The sequence below is a fragment of the Panthera uncia genome, assembly GCF_023721935.1.
Source record: "Panthera uncia isolate 11264 chromosome B2 unlocalized genomic scaffold, Puncia_PCG_1.0 HiC_scaffold_24, whole genome shotgun sequence".
Lineage (NCBI taxonomy): Eukaryota > Metazoa > Chordata > Mammalia > Carnivora > Felidae > Panthera > Panthera uncia.
Window position 1 is genome coordinate 13114819 of NW_026057580.1, and position 23140 is coordinate 13137958.

At 39.7% G+C, this 23140-nt stretch overlaps 1 protein-coding gene across 3 annotated transcripts in view; it reads right to left on the bottom strand.

Annotated features, from left to right (window-relative positions):
- Positions 1 to 535: 535 nt before the first annotated feature.
- The window catches only part of SUPT3H (SPT3 homolog, SAGA and STAGA complex component), a 537375-nt gene continuing 514770 nt past the window's right edge, over positions 536 to 23140 (bottom strand). For all 3 annotated transcript variants that reach the window (XM_049652810.1, XM_049652809.1, XM_049652811.1), the window contains one exon: positions 536 to 670. In XM_049652810.1, the coding sequence (XP_049508767.1) occupies positions 629 to 670 (42 nt within the window). In that variant the 3' untranslated portion in view covers positions 536 to 628. The remainder of the gene's footprint in view (positions 671 to 23140) is intronic.

Here is a 23140-nt window from a genome sequence, read left to right on the forward strand (position 1 = left end):
GATGGCAGATGTGCAGGAAGTCGGGAAGAAGGTGTAAAAATAACACATTCACGAGAAGTGGGGGGAAGGGACGAGAAGACGGGAATAGTTCATCAGATCAATTAGGTCTTTGATTAGTGTGAGTTTATAAAATGAGTATTTGTCTCGAAGACACACCTAAGGTATACATACTCAGCAAATGTCACAAAGTAAAGTTGTGGGACAGTGTGAGGGAAAACTGACTGTCCTTTTGTCTCCTCTGTCCCAAACCTGGATTACAAAATGCATCACACAAAACACAGACTAAACACTGGAGGGAAAACAAGACACTGCCTTTAAGATATGTGAGCTGAGGGCAGTAAATCCATCCCAAATTAAAATTTCAAAATTGTGTGATCTGCATTCTTGTCCACCTACACACTATCCCAAACATCCTGCCATTAATTAGCTAAACGGCCCAGCCAGTAAACAAGACTGAGCACTGAGGGGGCTGGAAAAGGGCCGGAGTCAGCCAGTTGATAGTCACAACAAACCAACCCACTCCTGAGGATACAGAGAAGGTAAACTTGTATTTTATTTTGTCCAAAGAGGGGAACAGAAATCACCTTACTATAACATGCCTTTCCTGTTGTTATGGTCACAAGTCCCGTCAGCAGGCCAGAAAAGCCATCCCATTCCTGCGGTAGGCACTCTGTCAAAGAGAAAGAAATCTGCAATGAATTATCACATCAAGTCAAACCGGGAAAGGAGGGAAAAGAGCAACATGCAGAGCTTTCTTCCTGTTTTGTAGACTCTGCTGGCTTCCGTCGAACAGGGTGCTTACTCTGAACATTTCTGGTGGCAACATTTCTGGTGGCTAGAGTCACCACTCTGTCTATTAAAAAGTCAGTGTGGTTAACAAGTGGTTAGGGATTCTATTTTCGGGGAGTGGGAGATATGCAAAATAAGACATCCCATTTTGTTAATTGATTGGGTTTGGTTAGGTCAAAGACATGTTGTGTTGAATCTGTTTGTCCTTTATAAACATGTGTTCTCTATTGGACATGCTCAAGAATCACTTCTAATTAACTCTCTTAATAGTCTATAAATTACTGACTCATTATAGCCTTCCCAGGCCTAATTTATAGTCTTAGTGAAAAGCTTGGAAACAGACACTAATAGAAGCCTTTCCTCCCTGCTGAAATATGGTGATCTCTAAGGAGTTCTGTACATTAGAGACATTATAGAAAACTCGAATCCTACATAATTTTACTTTATTAAAAAAAATTTTTTTTAATGTTTATTTATTCTTGAGACAGAGACAGAGGCAGAGCGTGAATAGGGGAGGGGCAGACAGAGAGGGAGACACAGAATCTGAAACAGGCTCCAGGCTCTGAGCTGTCAGCACAGAGCCCGACACGGGGCTCGAACCCACAAACCGTGAGATCACGGCCTGAGCTGAAGTCAGACACTTAACTGGCTGAGCCACCCAGGCACCCCTCCTACGTAATTTTATGTACATACAAGTACATATAGATGTACGTGTGGATAGTCATAATGGGATAAAATATCCCCATAAAAGAAAATGGGAAAATGGATACCAAAGGCAATAATATAATATATTCCAGTAAATCAAGTAAAACTCATGATTTTTCTTCCTGCGAGATATATTCTGCAGTTCAGAGCTGAAGAGTTGGACTATACAGGGCCTCTGTGACTTGTCTTGAGTCTCATAATGAAACCCAGAATGAAACAGAACTAAAATCCAGGACTTAGGAATAAAATTATCCCTTTCACCACCATATTTTTCATTATTTAAACTAGGAATAGCCATACTCAGAGAATTCATAACCCTCAATGAGATGGGTTTTTTCCTACAACCTGTGTTCCGAAAAACAGAAAAATGACAACATCTCGTATCAGGGATTTTGTTTTTCCTTCAACAGCCACGTTATAGGAAATGTAGAATAAGTTTTTATGACTAAAATAATGTTAGGGAGATGCTGGAGAGTTTAATTCTAAAAATGGTTAAATTACATTTATAATTATAAAATAATTATAAATAAATAAATAAATATAAAATATTATAAATAATACCCAAAGAAAAAAAAGTGGAACCAAGCTTTTTAGCAAGACTTTCACCGATGTGAGGTGAAACCAAGCTAGTTTTCTGCGGGACTTTCTGTTAATCATGAAACTCAATTAACTTCAACATCTTTCCTCCGAATATTCAGCTGATACGGGATTTACTACGGTTGTCGGGCTTTGGAATGCTGGCTGAAATTTCATAGGTTGGCTGTGCGGCTCCACAGCTCACTCCAGATCAGCATTTCAAGGATGAGAAAACAGTGGCACATTCTATCTTTCGTTCCTCAGGGCTTTCTCTGTGAGCTTGTTCCTGACTTACCATCAGGCTTGCTGTGCCCTTGGACACTTTTGGATTGAAGCACACGTTCTAACAAGGACTAGAAAATTCCAACTTTACCTCCTCAGTCTGTGCACCGGAGAACAGTGTTAAATGAGTTCCTCAGAGAGCCACAAATAACTTGCAGGGACGGATAGAGTGTCTTCCCACAACCACAGACAGGGGAGCCTCAGGCCTTGAAACAGCCCCTACCACCACAGTTGCCTTACCAGAGGCTTATGCCAAAGTAGTACTTTCAGGTTCTTGACCTTGATATTTTAAATTTTACAACCACAGTGACAACCTTCAACATAACATAATATTTAAAGCCCAGGGATGGTTTACATGGAGATAAATGGACCTGGGAGTAAAGCTGGATTCCTCGTAAAGGTAAATGGCTAAAGAGAGGCTTGCTTGAAAAAGAGGTTTTGGCCCAGGAGCAGGCTGAGTTTTGGCCGTGCACACCTGAGACATTACCAAGTTTAATCTTTCCAGGGTGGCCAACAGGAAATGGTTCTCTCTCATACTGAAAGGATTACTTTCCAAAAATCAGTTCACCGTCACAGATGATTCATCACTATTGTTTGCAAATGATTACAAGACTAGAGACTTTTAATCGCAGAGACTTCGAGCAGCTAAGTTTAATAAGAAAGCCAAAGTTTAGAGCTGTCCCAGATTTCCGGACTAAGTTCTTCCTATTCTAATTCTACGATAGAGAAGGGGCAAACGAACGTGTGTGATCAGCAAAGAGCAATTTCAGCAAACCCATCCCCTAGGGCCCTCTAGCCAGAGTCACAGCTTTTCCTTCTGATGGACAAAGGATGTATGTTGTCTGTGGAGGGTGATTATGGGAACATCCCCAAGTTGGCAACCTTTCCAGGGCGAGCAACGTTAAAGGAAGATGGGTGAAGACAACTCATCTTTGTGTCAACTGTGAATTTCTCTGTTTGTGTTGTGGACGTTGAAACTCAATTTAAACACTGCTTGGGGTGAGGGCCTTCCAGAGGCCACATTCTCATGAAGCACTCTACTTATTCTCTACTGTCAGATCCTATGAGTGATACCCTGGTTCTGTATCTCAGGAAAAACCCAGACCTTGACTGGAAATAGCTGGGACCACCTCCCCCGCTATTAAAAATGTATAAACGAATCTGACTTCATCCCGACAGCCCCGTTTCGGCATCCTATATATCACTGCAGCTTTATTTCTGATTGAAAAAAGCTCTGTTCTCAACTATTAGTCGCTCCTATGTGAATTTGTTGAAATTCACATGCTAGACATTCAGATGCTAGACATCCTGGCATCTCTAAAGTTAACAGCAAAGGGGCGCCTGGGTGGCTCAGTCGGTTAAGCGTCCGACTTCGGCTCAGGTCATGATCTCGCGGCCCGTGAGTTCGAGTCCCGCGTCGGGCTCTGTGCTGACAGCTCAGAGCCTGGGGCCCGTTTCAGATTCTGTGTCTCCCTCTCTCTCTGCCCCTCCCCTGTTCATACTCTGTCTCTCTCTGTCTCAAAAATAAAAAAATAAAATGTTAAAAAAAAAAATAAAGTTAACAGCAAAGATATTTCGTTTTTCGTTTTAAAGGACCAATTGTAGTTCACAGGCTTTCCCCCTGCCTCCCTTAAATTGAGGATTACATTAGCTCCCAAGTTTTGACACTCATATATTCGTTCAGCTTCAAATTATGGCCTACTGACAGAACCTCAATCTAACTGGGTGGGCTGACACATTCTGCCTACTGCACTGGGTGTTGATGGGGAAATGAAATTGTAAGTTTTCGTTTTAAAAATATGATTTCTTTTAATCTGCATATAGACAGGCTCGAGAAACAAATTTAAATCCTAGGCTGGTTTATTTCTCCCTTTTTATGGGCTGTCATAAATCATACATTTTAAGGAATACAAACTAATATTAAAAAGCAAATGATTATTATTTATTTTAAACGAAAGATAAACATGCTACAAAACACACCTGTGGCTCCTAGTTGAATATAACTGCCTGTGTGTTATTTGCACCATTAACTTAATTAGTAAAGCTTTAACTATAGATAAAACCACCCCTTCCACCAGTGTAGATTTACACTTATTCACGACTAGCTTTCCTGATTCTTTTCCGCTTTCTCGAACTTTACTTATTTGTTTAAAACAATTTTTTTAATGTTTATTTATTTTTGAGAGAGACAGAGACAGAGAAAGAGAGACAGAGTACGAGTGGGGGAGGGGCAGAGAGAGAGGGAGCCAAAGCAGGCTCCTATGCTCCGAGTTGTCAGCACAGAGCCCAATGCAGGGTCTGAACTCATAAACAGCCAAGATCATGGCCTGAGCCAAAGTTGGCCGCTTAACCAACTGAGCCATCCAGGCACCCCACTTTTCTCAAACTTTAACTAAAATAAAACAAAAAGTTCATTGTAGGGACTGACATCAGCAAGATGGCTACCAAGGAGGTCCCAAAGCTTGTCTCCCCACACAGAAAAATAAATAAACAACTATAAATAGACAAAACAGCTCTGGGAAAGCTCTAGATTACAACAAAGAAGCAGCAGAAATCCTGTGGGGCTCAACAACTGAGCAAAGCTCTACAGAAAAGCATAAGAAGCATTTAACCTACATCACCCCATCTCCCAGTCCAGAGCAGCTCAGTGCAAAGAGGAACGCTTTTGGAGGGATTACACCTGACAGGAAAAGGAGCAGGAGAACCCTACTAATCCTCCTCACTGCCGTGGACATTCGTAGACATTGCTACTGCGTGCTTCCACGGTCTCCACCAACACTGAACCCAACTAAAGGACTGCCTGGGCTCCTCACTGCTGTGTCTCCTCACCAGGTCTGGAGCTACCGTTGTGGTGAGACCTGCCCCCAGGGGCCCCAGTTGTGCCCCACCGTCTGGGATCGGGAAGCCACGGCACCTTGCCATCTATGAAACCGGAAATGCCATTGCTTTCTGTGCCCTGCCTTCAGGGTTCAAAGTCATGGCTTTGACAACCATCGCTAGGCCTGAGTTGCTGCTATTCTATGACTGACTCCTGGAGTCCTGAGTTGTGGCTCTGACCTGCTATCATTAGGCTGTGATGCTGTAGCTGCTGTTCTCTGTCCCACCCCCTGGCTCCTAAGTCATGGCACTGACTTGCCATCAGTGGCTGTACGGCTACAGCTCTGTGCCACCCGCCTTGGGTCCCGAGTCACCGCTTTGGCCTGGCATCACAGAGGCCAAGCTGCTGCTGCTCTGCTCCCTGCTGCCAAAGTCAGGGCTCTGACCCACCATCCCCCAGGGCATGCTGTCACTGCACCCCTTACCCTGGGCCCAAGACACTGGTGCATCCTGTCATCCCACAGCCCGTGCCACTGCTGCATCCCCCATCCTGGGGTCCAAATCACTGTGGTGATCCCCAGAGATGCAGACCTGGTTCCTCAGGGGATCTGCATATGCGTGCACATCAGACGCTGGGACTACTATCATAGTAAGTGCACCTGTGCCCCAGGACCCTGGTTTCCCTGCTTCTCTAAGTGCGAGTTCACCAGACCTGGTACCAGCAGGTATTCTCTTTGGCTAGAACTTCCTCCTACAGGAAAAAGAGAGGAACAGGACAACCCTTGCAGCCTCTGCCACCTAGGACCCCAACAACCCTAGACACTACTCCTGCTTACAGGACTTCTGCAGTCTTGGTCAAAGAAGAACCGAGTCTTTGCCCATGTTGGCCTCAGCTCATGTAGATGTACAGAGATTATGCTTCTATGCCCTCTCCGGGATCAGAGACATGGCACCCTACCCAGCCTGAGCCTTCACAGCCAGTCTCAGTTGAAAGTCTTTCTCCACCAAAGTCAGTCTGAAAGGCTGGAAGAGGTGACTCCTCTCTCAAATGAACAAACATTAATGCAAAGCCACAAGAAACGTGAAGCAACAAGGAAACATGACACTACCAAAGGTGCTTGATAATTTTCAAGTTACCAACCCCAAAGAAATGGAGATCTAGGAGTTACCTGAAGAAGAATTCAAAACAACTATTTTAAGGAAGTGCAGTGAGATTCAAGAGAACACAGACAGACAACAAAATGAACTTAGGAAAGCAATGCAATAACAAAATGAATTCAACAAAGAGAAATCATAAAAAATTTTTAGAGCTGAGGTATGAAGTGAATGCAATGAAAAAAAAATGCAATGAAGAGCTTCAATAATAGGCTCAATCAATCAAGCAGAAGAAAGAATCCATGAACATGAAGACAGATCTCTTGATATTATCCATTTGGAGCTGAAAAAAGAAATAAACATGAAAAAAAGCAAAGAAAACCTATGTGAATAATGGGACACCATTAAATGAAACAATATTCATGCTATGGGAGTCCTAGACGAAGTAGAGAAAAGGTCAGAAAACAAAGAAATAATGGCTGATAACTTCCAAAATCTGGGGAGAGATAGCCATCCAGATACATGAAATGCAAAGATCCTCAAAGAGATTCAACCCAAAGAGATCTTCACTGAGACAATATAATCGAACTCTTGAATATCAAAGATTAAGAGAGAATTTTGAGAGCAGCAAGAGTTTAAAAAGAGTCATAACACACAAGGGAACCCTAATAAGGTTAACAGCAGATTTCTGAGAAGAAATCTTTTAGGCCAGGAGAGAGTGAGATAATATATTCAAAGTGGTCAAAGAACATAAAATTCTGATCAAGAATACTTTACCCAGGAAAGTAGTTCCCGGGTACAGATAAAGACTTTTACAGACAAATAAAAGCTAAGGTATTTTATCACCACTAGACATGCTTTATAAGAAATGTTAAAAGGAGTTCTTCAAGGGGCGCCTGGGTGGCTCGGTCGGTTAAGCATCCGACTTTGGCTCAGGTCATGATCTCACGGTCCGTGAGTTCGAGCCCCGCGTCGGGCTCTGTGCTGACCGCTCAGAGCCTGGAGCCTGTTTCAGATTCTGTGTCTCCCTCTCTGCCCCTCCCCTGTTCATGCTCTGTCTCTCTCTGTCTCAAAAATAAAAATAAACGTTAAAATTAAAAAAAAAAAAAGGAGTTCTTCAAGATGAAACAAAAGGTTGCTAATGAAAACATGAAAGTATTAAATTCACTGACACAGGCAATTATAAATTCAAAATACTCTAATACTGCAATGGTGGTATGCAAATCACTAGACTCCAGTATATAAATTAAAAGACAAACGTGTTAAAAATAACAATAGCTACAATATTTTGTTAATGGGTACACAATATGAAAAAAATGTAAACTGTGACATCAACAACATAAAGCTGGAGGGCAAGTAAACATATAGAATTTTTTTCATGCAATGAAAGTTGTTTTCAACTTGGACTATTACAAGATGTACTATGAAGGCCTCATAGTAATCACAAAGAAAAACCTATAAAAAATATACAAATGAAGAGAAAAAAATCAAAGCATACCACTACAAGAAAAAAAAAATACCAGTTTTCTAAGGAAGATAGTAAGATAGGAAGGAAGGAAAATAGGAACTACAAAACAATCAGAAAACATTTAGCAACATGGCAATAGTAAGTCCTTACCTATTACTAATTATTCTAAATGTAAATGGTTTAAATTTTCCAATAAACAGATACAGTGTGCTTGGATGGATTAAAAAAGGAAAGACCTGGGCGCCTGGGTGGCTCAGTTGGTTAAGTGTCTGCCTTTGGCTCAGGTAATGATCTCACAGTTCACAAGTTGGAGCTCCGTTTGGGATTCTCTCACTCTCCATGTCTCTCTCTGCCCACCCCCCACTTGCACTCCCTCTCTTTCAAAATAAATAAATTTAAAAAACTTACAAAAAAAAAAAAGAGACAAGATCCAACTCTATGCTGCCTACAAGAGATTCATTTAAGCTTTAAAGACACTAATGGGCTGAAAGTGAAAGAGAGTGAAAGAGATGCAAATGAAAAGTAAAAGGGAACAGGAGTAGCCAGTCTTGTATCAGGAAAAAAAAAATGATTTTAGGTCAAAAGCTGTAACTGGAGATAAAAACAAGTCATTATATAATGATAAAGGGGTCAATTCATATAATAATAATAAAGAAATATGCCCCCAATATCAGAGCACCTAAATATATTAAATGATTATTAATAGATTTATAGATAAAAACACATCAATGCCAAACAGTAGGGAACTTCAATATCCCACTTTCAAGAATGGATAAATCATCCAGATTTAATATCAATAAGGAAATAAGAACCTGGTCTATACTTTAGACCAATGGACCTAACAGACATACAGAGAACAGTCCATCCAACAGCTGAAGAATACAGATTATTCTCAAATGCACAAGGGACATTCTCCAGGCTAGATCATATGTTAGGTTACAAAACGAGGCTTTAAAGATTTAAGAAGACTGAAATCTTATCGAGTACCTTTTCTGGGCACAATGGTATGAAATCAGAAATTAGTAACAGAAGGAGAGCTGAAAAATTCACAAATCTGTAGAAATTAAACAACACACTTCTGAACAATCAGTGGGTCAAAAAAGAAATCAAAAGAGAAATAAAAAATATGTTGAGACAAACCAAAAAGGAAACAACACACCAGAACTCATGGGATGCAGCGAAAGCAGTTCTGAGAGAGAAGTTCATAGCAATAAATGTCTGCATTATGAAAAAAGAAGGATTTAAAATAAACCACCTAATCTTATACCTCAAGGAACTAGAAAGAAGAAAAAACTAAGCTCAAAGTTAGCAGAAGGAAGGAAATAATAAAAATTAGAGCAGAAATAAATGAATAGAAAGACAACAGATAAGATCAACCAGACTAAGAGATGGTTTTCCGAAACGATAAAGAAAATTGACAAATCTTTAGCTGGACTAAAAAAAAGAGAGATGACTCCAATAAATGAAAATATAGATAAAAAAGAGACATTACAATTTATATCACAAAAACACAAGGGATCATCAGAGACTACTATGAACAAGAATATGCAAACAAATTAGATAACTGAGAAGACATGGATAGATTCCTAGAAACCCACTACTTACCAAGACTGAATAATGAATAGAAAACCCGAACGGATCAAATAATAATGAGCAAAGAGATTGAATCAGTAATACACAGTCTTCCAACAAAGAAAAGCTCAGGACTAGATGGTTTCACTGGTCAATTCTATCAAACATTTAAAAAGAATTAATACCAATCCTTCTCAAACTCTCAAAAATTGAAGAGAAGGAACCACTTTAAAACCCACTTTACAAGGCAAGCATTATCCTGATACCAAAGCCAAACAAGGGCACTACAAGAAAAGAAAATTACAGGCTAGGACTTTGGTCACCAATTCTGATGTGGGTTTTTTCCTACACTAACAAGCAATTCTTGGGACACTAGTTCAGTGTCCTATAATTCAACTTAATTCTGACACTATCGAGCTGGAAGGAGCATCAAATCCCACAGGTTAAGGGCTCAGTCCTACAAAACTGCTACCTCCTTGCCTCCCATACTGTAGACACCAATCACAAGTCCAGGTTACCGCCTTTGCTTCTAACTGAGCAGCTATAGACTAGAGGTTTCAATGACACCCTCCTTGGGTTTGATGAATTTGCTAGAGTGGCTCACAGAACTCAGAAGAACATTTTACTTACAAGATTTCTGGTTTATTCTAAAAGTATATAGTTCAGGAACAGTCAGATGAAAGACATGCATAGAGCAAGGTACAAGGTTAAGGTGTGGAGCTTCCATTCCCTCTCTGAGTGTGCCATTCACCCCGAATCTCTATGTGTTCACTAAAATGGAAGTTCTCTGAACCCCATATTTTTTTTATGGGCTTTGTTACATAAACATGATTGATTAAATCTATGGCCATTGGTGACTGAACTCAATCTCCAACCCCCTCCTCCCTCCCTGGAGATTTTGGGGTAGGATGGAAAGTTCCAACCCTCCAATCACATGACTGGCTCCACTGGCAACCAGCCTCCATCCTCAGGTGTAGTCTTGAAGTCATCTCAGTGACATAACAAGGGACACCTTTATAGCTGTCATCATGAGAAATTCCAAAGGCTTTATTTGGGAGCTCTGTGCCAGAAACAGGGATGAAGATCAAATACACATTTCATATTATAAATCACAGGCCATGTCCCTGGTGAACACAGATGCAAAAACCTTCAACAAGATACTACCAACCTAATTCAATAGCACATTAAAAGGATTATACACCATGATCAAGTGAAGTTTACCCCTGGGATGCAAGGATGATTCAACATATACAAATCAATCAATATGAGATATCACATTAATAAAAGTAAAAATCCTGTGATCGTTTCAAAAGACGCAGAAGAAGCATTTGACAAAAGTCAGCATCCTTTCATGATAAGACAGACCTTCAACAAATTAGGTCTACAAAGAATGTACCTCAACACAATAAAGGCCATATATGACAAATTCATAGCTAACATCATGCTTAATGGTGAAAAGTGAAAAGCCTTTCCTCTAAGATCAGGAATAAGGCAGGGATGCCTACCCTTGCCACTTCTATTCAACATAGTAGCGAAAGTCCTAGCCACAGCAGTTAGGCATGAAAAAAAAAGCCACTCAAATCAGAAAGGAAAAAGTAAAATTATCTCTATTTGCAGAAGACATGATCTTATACATAGAAAGCCCTAAAGATTGCCACCAAAAAATTGATAAAACTATAAATTCATTCATTCATGTAGGATACACAATCAACATACAAAAATCAGTTGTGTTTCTATTTCTATACACAAACCATGATCTGAAAGGAGGAATTAAGAAAGCAATCACATTTACAATAGGATCAAATATAATAAAGTAATTGGGAAAAAGTTAACCAAGGAGATGAAGGACCTGTACCCTGAAAACTATAAAACACTGGTGAAGAAACTGAAGAAGACACAAACAAATAGATATCCTGAATTTTTAGACGGGGAGAATTATTATTGTTAAAATGTCTGTACTACCTGAAGCAATCTACAGATTCAATTCAGTGCTATCTAAATTCCAATGGTACTTTTTTTTTTACAGAAACAGAAAATATGAACAAATATATTTTTATGTAAGCAAAAATATAAAGCTCATACGGAATCACAAAAGACCCTTAATGGACAAATCAATCTTGGGAAAGAAGAACAAAGCTGGATGCATCACATTCCCTGATGTCAAACTATACTGCAAAAATATAATAACCAGAACAGTATGGTACTGGCATAAAAAGAGACACACATCAGGGTGCATGGGTGGCTTAGTATGTTAAGCATCCGACTTTTGGTTTTGGCTCAGGTCATGATCTCATGATTCATGAGTTCAAGCCCCAGGTTGTGATCCACACTGATGGTGTGGAGACTTCCTGGATTCTCTCTTTCCCTCTCTCTTTTCCCCTCCTCACTCATGCTCTCTAAATAAACAAACAAACAAACTTAAAAAAAAAAAAAACAACCAACAACAGGCACAGATCAATAGAACAGAATAACTAGCCCAGAAATAAACCTACATGTATATGGTCAATTAATTTTTGACAAAAGAGCCAGGAATATACTAGGGGAAAGGACAGTCTTTTTAATAAACACATAGCCACGTGCAAAAGAATAAAAATAGTCCCCTACTTTACATCAGACACAAAATCATACAGAAAAATCAACTCAACATGGATTAAAAACTTGAATGTAAGACCTGAGACTGTAAAACTCCTACAAGTAAACACAGAGAGTAAGCTCCTTGACAGTGGTCTTGGAAATGATTTCTTGGATAAGACACCAAAAGCAAAGGCAACAAAAGCTAAAATAAATAAGTGGACTATATCAAAAGAAAGAGCTTCTACACAGCAAAGGAAACAATCACTGTAAGGACAACCTACAGAATGGGAGAAATATTTGTAACTCATGTATCTGATAAGGGTTAATACCCAAAATGTAAAAATAATTCATATAATTTAATGGCAAAAAAGCAAGTAATCCAATTAAAAACGGGCAAAGGCCCTGAATGGACATTTTTTCAATGAAAACAGATCAATGGCCAAGAGGTGCCCAACATCACTAATCATAAGAAAAATGCAAACCAAAGCCACAATGAATATCATCTCACAACTGTCAGGATGGCTATTATCAAAAAGATAAGCGATAACAAACGGTGAGGATATGAAGAGAGGGGAACCCTTATACACTGTTGGTAGGAACGTAAATTGGTAGTCATATAGAAAGCAGTATGGCGATTGTTCAAAATATTAAAAATAAAATTATCAAATGACTCAGCAGTCCCACTGTTGGGTATACATCCTAAAGGAAATGAAGTCAGCACCTTAAAGAGATATCGGCACCTCTATGTTCACTGCAGCATTATTCACAATAGCCAAGATATGGAAACAACCTAAAAGTTCTCTGCTGGATGAACGGATACAGAATATGTGGTACAGAAATACAACAGAATATTATTCACTCATAAAACAGAAGGAAATCTTGCCATGTCTGACAACATGGGTGAACCTGAAGAGCATTATGCTAGGTGAAATTAGCCAGACAAAAAGAGACAAATACTATACGGTATCCCTAAAAGCTAATTTCGCAGGAACAGAATAGAATGGATGGCGGTTGCCAGGGACTGTGGGAAGAGGGAAATGAGGAGATGTGGGTCAAAGGGTACAAACTTTCAGCAATAAGAGGAATAAGTTCTCAGGATCTAATGTACAGCATGGTGGCTACAGTTGTAAGACGGTATTGTATACTTGAAAGTTGCTTGGGAGTGGATCTTCAGCATTATAACCACACACACACACACACATACACACACACCCACACAAAGAGGCAAAAGGGTTAATTATGTGAGGAGATACGTGTGCTAGTTACTGCATCTTGACCTTGGTAATCACTCCACAATGTATATCAAATTATCATGTTGTACACTTTAAATATATATGATTATCTTTGCCAGGGATTCCTCAATACAAGAAAATTATATTTCCTCAATAAAGGAAAAAAAGAAAAAAAAAAAGAATTTCATTGTCGTGGGTCCCAAATTCACTCACATATACTTCACGCTTCAAAGGCCTATGACAGAAGATTTTGGTTCTATTGCTTGAGTTCCTATCAATTTGCCTAATTTGATTTTAGCAAAATATTTATTGAGTTCTTAATAAGCCACTATGTGTGTGGTAGTACAAAGGATACAAAGATAAATAGAACAGTACTTGCTGTCACTTAGCTTCTAATTTAATGGTAAAGGTTTAACTGTCAAGTAAAATGCATTAACAGGTCATCCTTAGGGGTGGGAAGGAAGGAAAAAACAAGGCAGCCCTCTTATTTATATTTTTTGCTTTTTATCACAATATTTAATTTCAAATAACATTTAAAAGGGCAAGAGTTTTTGTATATTTCTTAACGCAGGGAGGGGAAAAGATTTAAAAATGCTGAGATACATGGTTTTATAGTTTATGAAGCACTTTCATGCCCATATCTAATTTAGCCTTACCACAACTAGTAAAATAAAGTCTTATTTATTATTCTCCTTTTTAAAGTGACATGACTAGTGAATGGTAGTTTCAGGGTTTCAAACCCAGGGCGTGTCGCTTTTCATTATATCACACTGGCTTACATGAAGTGAAAGAACCCCAAACCTCTGAAATCTGGCATAATTTATTCCACCCAGATTACGATAGACATGTATATGCTCTTAGTCCTAACAAACTCAACTCTTGTTCAACATCACTTAAAGGGTAAATTAAAATTTTAATTCTAATTTAAACCAGAGCAGCCTGGTACAGTCCAGTGCAGAGATGGGACTTGAATCTAAATCATCTTCAGTTTGGAGGCATTCTCAACTAGTCCTTATTTTCTGAACCAATGTTAAGAATAGTATGCAGTAAAAAACAAAAATAGAAAAAAAAGGCAAGAAAAACCCCCCACAAAAAAACAAAAAACCAAAAAACAACAACACTGTATGTCCAAATCACTTTAAAAAATAACAGATGCTCTAACTCTTCGTCTTCAAGTCAATGGGTCTGAATGGCGTTTAGGCTTCAGAACGCTTGAAACACAATCCAGTTGATTTGGATGCATAGTGAAGGCTGAAAATATAGGTAGAGTAGACGAATGTATTATCAATAGAACTCCAACTTGGTTTTGTCAATAAATGGCTCCCTTTTGGAATCTGCCATGATTATACAGTGAATAGCATATTTTTTAAGTTTATTTATCTATTAAAATTTTTTTGATGTTTATTTATTTTTGAGAAAGACAGAGTGCGGGCAGGGGAGGGGCGGAGAGAGAGGGAGACACAGAATCCGAAGCAGGCTCCAGTCTCCGAGCTGTCAGCACAGAGCCTGACGTGGGGCTCGAACCTATGAACCATGAGATCGTGCCCTGAGCTGAAGTTGGACACTTAACCGACAGAGCCACCCAGGTGCCCCAAAATTTATTTATTTTATTTTGAGAGAGTGAGAATCCCAAGCAGGCTCCAAACTCAGCGTGGAGTCTGATGCAGGGCTTGATCTCATGAACCGTGAGATCATGATCTGAGCCAAAATCAAGAGTTGGATGCTTAACTGACTGAGCCACCCCGGGGCCCCATAAATGATATTTCTCAATAGAAATTCTCATACTGGAATTTAATTTAATATAGAAGAAACAGATATTAAGGTTGTCTGCCTTTTACCCAGACAACAACAGGTTACCTGCTGTATCTCTCAAATTTCTCACTTGAGGGTCATCATTTTTTTTTTTTTTTTTTTTTTTTTTTTTTTTTTCCGATGCTGGGATGTTATTTTTAAAAAAAAAAAAATTTTTTTTAACATTTATTTATTTTTGAGAGACAGAAAGAGACAGCACAAGTGGGGGAGGGGCAGAGAGAGAGGGAGACACAGAATCCGAAGCAGGCTCCAGGTTCTGAGCCGTCAGCACAGAGCCCAATGCAGGACTTGAACTCACTGACAGAGAGATCATGATCTGAGCCGAAGTCGGATGCTCAACTGACTGAGCCACCCAGGCGCCCCATGGGATGCAACTTTAAGGAGCACAGTCCTTCAGACTGCCTGCCACACCACGTTTAATTCCAAAATGAAAACGCAATTTGGAAAGCCTGCTAAACCAAGCTGAACAAAACCCTTTGCTTATATCTAGAATCAAAGGACAATACAATTTTGGGATAGGAAAGTATCTTGTGAACTCCTTTAGTCCAATTCCTAATTTAACAGATGAAAACAATTAATGCTGACAGAGAGAGAGAGAGAGAGAGAGAGAGGGAGGCTCATCACTGGTCAGTCCAGGATTCCTCACTCTGTCTAGGGCTTGTTATGGATGGTTCTCCTTCTTCCCAGAGCTATGTGTTTAGCTTCCCTGACCCTGATGGGGAAAACAGATGTAGGGAAAGAAGTGTTTTTCCGGATTAAGAGCCCTTGGGAGCAGAACAAAAGTGAAGGGACTGAGAAGCGGGTTGGAGGTGGGGAGGGACTTAATGATGTCTAAAACAGTACAGCTGAGTAGTTAGAACAAGGCAGGCCATTATGAGCTTTACTTTCTACTTCTGGCTCTTCTGCTACACGATTAGCTCTCCCTTGGAGAATCACTTAATTTCCCTAAGTGCCCAAAATAATAATTTTGATAAATGGATGAAATATCAAAATAAGTAAGATAAACATGGTTGAAAGGTTCTATGGCAAAAGTATGCATCTTTGGGACCTTCAGGGGGTGACATACTATGTATTCCGATAGAAGTCTTACTAAGACCATGCTCAGTGTCTGATTTAAGCCTGAGCAAATGATACGGCCTGCCTGGATCTGTCTGGAGTTGGCCAATTTGAGTTACATCCAGGAGTAAAAAGGACAATAAAAAGACGTGGAGCATGCATTTGCCCTTTCCCAAGCTCCCGCCAACTCCCAATGAACCAAGTGTAGGGAAGACCCTTTGCGTTTTAGGTGATTTGTGCACTACAGGAGCTACCCTGGTTACCAAGGTCCTGGGGTTTCCCAAGTTCTCTTCCCCACAGCACACCGATGAAAAGGGCACAGAGGGCAGAGGTCCTACAGCCACCGGCTTGGCTTTGCTGGAGGGAAAAGGTGGGGAGGGAGTGGAGCAAACCAGAAGCAACCAGGCTTTTGTTAGTCCTTACTAAGTTAGCCTAGGTGTTTGACTTAAAATAGTAGGTTGAGTTGGGGTGGGAAGGTAGGTACATCTCCGAATTTCTTGTATAAATGTTGTTTCTCAAGATTGCTAAGTGAGCCCTCCTTTCTGTCTTTCTGTCCCCCCCCCCCCCCCCCCCCCCCGCCGCCGCCCCGGCTACTGCCAAGTTTTACCAACAAAAAACAGATTGTGCTTCTATCTGGCCTTTTTCTACCTTTCTTCTGGCAGCAACACTGGAGACTCTATCAAGTTGTCTCAAATTCCACTGCCCCGATGCCCAAATTCAGCCCTGTCCTCTGTGGGGTCTTTGGATTCAGAGTGCAAGCCCTCTCCCAAGCCCTCCACTTGCCTAACTAAGGAGGGGACTGTGCCCTGAGAGACATACTGTTTTGTTTTAATATGTAATAGTTTTTTAAAAGATAAAATGTGCCCCCTTTTCTTGCTGCCCTTGTGTCTGCGTGTGGGCGAGAGATTTAATTACTATGAATAAAACTGAATGGTGGTCTAGGACTCTTAAAATCAAAGTGGGAACCATGGCTGAATTTCATTAGCAAACATAAATACAAAGAGGCACGTCTTGTTTGTACCAATGCCATGTGACTTTTCCCCTCTTGATAATTTCATTCTGACTCTGATATTTCAGAGCATCTAAATTGAACCATATGATGTATAGCACCGTAACATGCAAAGCTCTTCATTAAACATTTTCCTCTTTGTGTATACTTCCCAATGTTATAAATACCCTGTGAAAATCATGGAGGGCAGCTCGTCAGACAGCAGAGCCTTGATTTAAGAACAGTGGAGGGAGCCCTGCCCTTTAAATAAGAGGTCTTCTCTGGCTGGAAGAATGGGAAAAAGACATAGCCTCAACTCTCATTCTATTCCGAGTAACTGGGCGCCTATAAATCTTGAGGAACTTGTCATTTTATGCATGGTTTTCTCTAAGTCTATGTCATATTCTGATTACTAAGTTATTTCAGCCTTCTGAATATGAACATCTCTAAATTAAAATTTAGCTGTCAAAAATTGTAATTTCTAAGTGTCCAAGGCCTGCTAATTGATTTACATATGCGATGTGTCAATTTTTGTTGTTGTGCAGCAAAATAATTAAGTGGCTGATACAAACAACATCGTATTTCAGAGAAAAGGTTTTTCGTCAATGGTATTTTTAGCCATTTTATAGGGGACTAAAAGTAAACCATTTCTACATATAAATTATTCTTTCTAGGATACTGTATGCATCTAAATAAACACATCTATGGTTAATAATAATTTAATGCCAATAATAAGCTCTTCTTCAGCTACTGTATAGTGCAAACAATCAAAAAAACAGATGTCTGAAATTATTCCAAGTTGCAAACACACGTAAGTATATGTGTAAACAGTGTCACACTGGCAGGAGTTAGTAACCAAAATCTCCACTTGGCAGGGGGGGATGGGCTCAGGTCTAACAACACTTAATTCTCATTTCTCTTGACGGACTCACAGCCTCCAGAAGGCAGGGAACTTGCTATTTTATTTATCTCTGTATATCGAGGGCATAACCCGATGCACGGCCAATAAGTAGGTGCTTAATAAATAATCATCTATTGAATGAATACATTTGACTAGCAAACAGCTTAGCTTCCTCTGGACAACAACGAGAAATGCTGACATGTGTTTGCCATCAGAGCAGGGCCGGGATATGCTCAGCTCCTAAAAATTAGGCTCAGACCACACACTTATCATTTCACAAGATAACCATCAGCAGTAGTTGTTAAGATAAATAAATTAGTGACCGTAACAGTTCAACCATAAACAACGTTGCAAAGCAAATGGTTATTCTGATATTAGTTCTCAGTTCCCCTGGGGAGTGTTTCTGGGCTTCTCATTATTGTTATCTGCCAGGAGTAAAAACTTTTGCACTGGTGAAGCCAAGTGCCTCGTTTGCCAGAAAAAGAGGATCCAAGTCATCTAGAGCAATGCTGTTAAATTGTTTGGTTGTGTCTAAACATTTTACATCCAAATATTCTGTTACTGAAAATCATAATTAATAGCAAATTTATGGTAGATAGTTTAACATACTTTTTTTTTTTTTTACAATCTTGGTTATGTGGCAATGCTACTTAATTGCATTTTCAAAGTCTTCAACAATGATGCAAGATAAAAAGAAAAAGAAAATACTGCCTCAATGGCCCTTGCCAAATCAAAAAATGTAACACAAGGGATAAGAACAAGGATAGCAATAGCTGTTTACCAATGATCACGATGCCAATTTAGAATGGTAAATAAATTATAATTAAGGTTCTTAAGAATTTTTTGAAGGCAATGAGCAATATAATTATGAGAGAATAATCAGGGCACTGTTGTTAATAATATCAACCACATGTGGTAGCTACCTGTGAAGGCATATTTCTGTATGCAGTCAAATGCTACCCCTGAGCTATATCTCCTGCATATTTCTGTATGAACCTACTATCATTCATTTATTTATTCAGCAACACAGAGTGCGAGTTGCAGTGGATACGACAGTGATCACAGATGTGGTTCCTCCCCTTCACGTTGAACAGTCTAATGGAGGAGACATATTGAATGAGAAATGGCAGAAGTGATGAGAGTTACAGAATGAGAAGAGGGTGTAGGGGGACCACATGAGAAGGCAGTACATGTGGGTGGTGCTGATCAAGGAGACCTCCTGAAGGCAAAGATACTCAGCTGAGAACTGAGCTGGGGATGGGGGGAGGGGAATGGGTAGCAGGTCAGAGAAGTGTTCTCGGTGAGACCCAGAGGAGACAGGGCTTGACTTATCTTATTCCCAAATGCCAGTCTATAAGCTAGGCTGGCCACCATAAATATTAAACCCACACTATTTACCACTGAAGGGTTTATCAAAATTCAGGTAAGAAATGCTCATGTTACATAAGCATTCAAGCAATTCTTTTGAATCACTGCTTTAGGGCCTGATATAAACTCTTCATATTAAACTGGAAGAATCTGAGGACTTGCAGTTCTGGTCTGGCATGCAATAAGAAGCCTGGCAGTTGCCATTCTGTCCTGACAATACCTAAAAGCTGAACAAACTGGAAAATCAACAACTCAGATCCAAAAGAGAAGTATGGTCACAGGGCAAACCACTTCTCCTAAAATCAGAAAGACAGACAGGAGAATACAGAGAACTACAACTTACCGAAGCACACACCTGCAAGCAGAAACCCCCATGGGGACCAATGCCAGGGTAGAGAAACGTGAACTGTGATGGACAAATTGCTAGAAGCACGTGTGGACAAATCTGAGAGGTAACACTCTAAGGGAACTCAGTCATGGGAGACAGGGAAGAGGGACCACACTTTTGTGAGTTTTACCTCCTGGAGCCCTACCAGGTCCTCACAGTGAATATCACAGAAAAATCTCATGTTTTGGGCAGGAGAGGGAAAAAAAACCATTTTGAAATATGGCAGAGCATTCTATTCTTCCCAACAAGATCTACCCTGAAGAGAAACTATTTAACCAGAGTCCTAACTTGCTGGGGTTTTATCAGAGTCTAACTGACCTGGGAAAAGGGAAATACCCAACTTAAGCCTACTGTGGCCATCCTGTCCATCTAACAGGGGGGTGGTCGGAGAGGGAAAGATTAAGAAGTACTTGTGAAGTTCACAATCCAGAGGCATGTGCTTGCTAAAAGACTGAGACATAATCATACTAGTAGAGGATGATTCTCTCCCCCTCCTTTTTACCACCACATTAAAATACGCCTATTTATAACATTCCTTTTACCCACTACATCATGCCTGGCTATTAAGACAAAATGAGAAGGCATACTGAAAGGCAAAACAGAACAAGTATCAGAAGCAGACCCATTTATGACAGGCATGCTGGAATGAAGAGACCAGGGATTTAAAGCAACTATGACTAAGATGCTAAAGGCTTTAATGGATAAAGTAGATAACATGCAAGAACAGATTGGCAATGTAAGCGAAGAGATGGAAATTCTAAGAAAGAATAAAAAAGAAATGCTAGAGATAGAAAACACTATACTAGGAACAAAGAATGCCATTGATGGGTTTGTTAGTAGAAGGATACAGCTAAAGAAAGAAACTGAGCGTGAGGATACCTCGTTAGAAACCTCCAAAACTGAAGAGCAAAGACTAAAAAAGACTATAAAAAACAGAGCAGAATATCCAATAACTGTGGGACAGCTACAAACAGTGTAACACGCAGAACGTGAATACCAGAAGGAGAAGAAAAAGGAATAGAAAAATATCTGAAAACATAATGACTAAGAACTGCCCCAAACTAATGACAGACACAAAACCACAGATCCAGGGAGCTTAGAGAACACCAAGCAGAATAATACCCATCCTCTCTGAAACAAGCAAACAAAACCCCCACAAACAAACCCCCCAAAAAACCAAAAACCAAAACAAAACCTAGGCATATCATATACAAACTATAGAAAATAAAAAATACTTAAAGATGCCAGAGGAGAAAAAAAACACCTTACCTATAGAGGAGCAAAGGTAAGAACTACATTTGACTTCTCTTCACAGCCATGTAAACAAGAAAAGTAGAGAAAGATATTTAAAGCATTGAGAGAATGAAACTATAAACCTAGAATTCTATACCCTATGATATAATCCTTGAAAAGTAAAGTAGAAATATAGACTTTGTCAGACAACAAAAATTGAGGGGTTTTTTTTTTTTTTTGGTTGTTAGCACTGCCTTTCGGGAAACATTTAAAAAAAATCTTGGGGCACCTCGGTGGCTCAGTCAGTTGAGTGTCCAATTGTTGATTTTGGCTCAGGTCATGATCTCATGGTCATGGGATGGAGCCCTGCTTAAGATTCTCTCTCTCTCTCTCTCTCTCTCTCTCTCTCTCTCTCTGTCCCTCCCTAGCTTGCATTCTCTCTCCTCTATCTCTCCTCCCAAAAAAAATTCTTTAGAGAAAAGGAAAATAGGTCAGAAACTTGGGTCTAATTAAGAAAGGAAGAACACTGGAGAAGGAATAATTGAAGGTAAAATAAAAACTTTTACTTTTATGCTTAATTGATCTAACAGGAAACAGTTTGTTCAAAATAAAGCAACAGTATAATTGATTATGTTGTATATATCCACGGGCTTATGTATATACTTAAGTATGGATGAAATGAATGACAGCAATGATACAAGAGACAGGAGGGAGGAATTCAGAGGATTTTGTGCTTATAAGGTACTCCACTATCTATCAACGGGTAGTGTTACTGAAAGGTAGATTTTGATTAGCTGTAAATCTATATATTGTGAATTCTAGGTCAACTAAAACAAGTTAAAAAAAAAGGAATATAACTGATATGCCAAGAAAGGAGAGAAGGTGAAATAATATAAAATGCTCAATTAATATCACAAAGGGCAGAAAAATATTAGAAGTCAAAAATGGGGACAAAGAATGAGGGCAACTCTAGAAAACAGTAACAAATATGGTAAAAAAAAATTTTTTTTAAAGTTTGTTTGGGAGACGGAGTGGGCCCAACTCAGGGAGGCAGCAGCGAGACAGAGGGAGAGAGAGAATCCTAAGACATAAAGCTCGATCTCATGAACTGTGGGATCATGACCTGACCCGAAATCAAGAGTTGACGTTTAACTGACTGAGCCACCTGGGCACCCCACAGATATGGTAGGTATTAATCCAACAATATCAATAATCACTTTGAATGTCAATGGTCTAAATGCACCGATCAAAAGTCAGAGATTATCAGAATAGATCAAAAAATAAGACCCAAGTATATATTGTCTATAAGAGACCCACTTTAAATATAAAGACACATATTGGGGCGGGCACCTGGGTGGCTCAGTTGGTTGAGCGTCCGACTTCAGCTCAGGTCATGATCTCACAGTTTGTAGGTTCGAGCCCCGCCATCAGGCTCTGTGCTGACCGCTTGCTCAGAGCCTGGAGCCTGCTTCAGATTCTGTGTCTCCTTCTCTCTCTGCCCCTCCCCCGCTCACACTTTGTCTCACTCTGTTTCTCAAAAATAAATAAATGTAAAAAAATATAAAGACACATATAGATTAAAGGTAAGTGGATGGAGAGAGGTATACCATGCTAACAGTAATCACAAGAAAGTAGGAGTAGCTATGTTAATTTCAGACATGGCAAACTTTACGGCAAGAAAGTTATAACAATCCTTAACAGATGTACACTTAACAACGGAGTAGGAATAGGGGAGGCAAAAACTGACAGAACTGCAAGGACAAACAGATGAATCCACTACTGTAGTTGGAGACTTTAACACCCTTCCATCAGAAATGCACAGATCCAGCACTCGGAAAATCAGTGAGCACAGGGTAGATGTCAATAATACCATCAAACAACTGGACATAATGAACATCTGTAGATTACTCCTTCCAACAAGAGATTACAAATTCTGTTCATGCCTCCGTGGGACATTCACCAACACAGGCCACATTTGGGGCCATAAAACATACCTTAACAAATTTAAAAGAACAGGAGTCATGCAATGTCTGCTCTCAGGCCACAACGAATTGAGACTAGAAATCGATAATGGATACTTGGAAAATTTCCAAAACACTTGCAAATTAAACAACATATTTCTAAGTAATACATGGGATACAGAAGAAATCTCAAAAGAAGTTAAGAACATTTTGACCTGAACAGAAATGAAAACCCAACTGATCAAAATTTGTGGGATGCAGCAAAACTAGTTTAGAAGGAAATGTATATATAGCACTGAATGCCTATATTAGAAAATAAGACA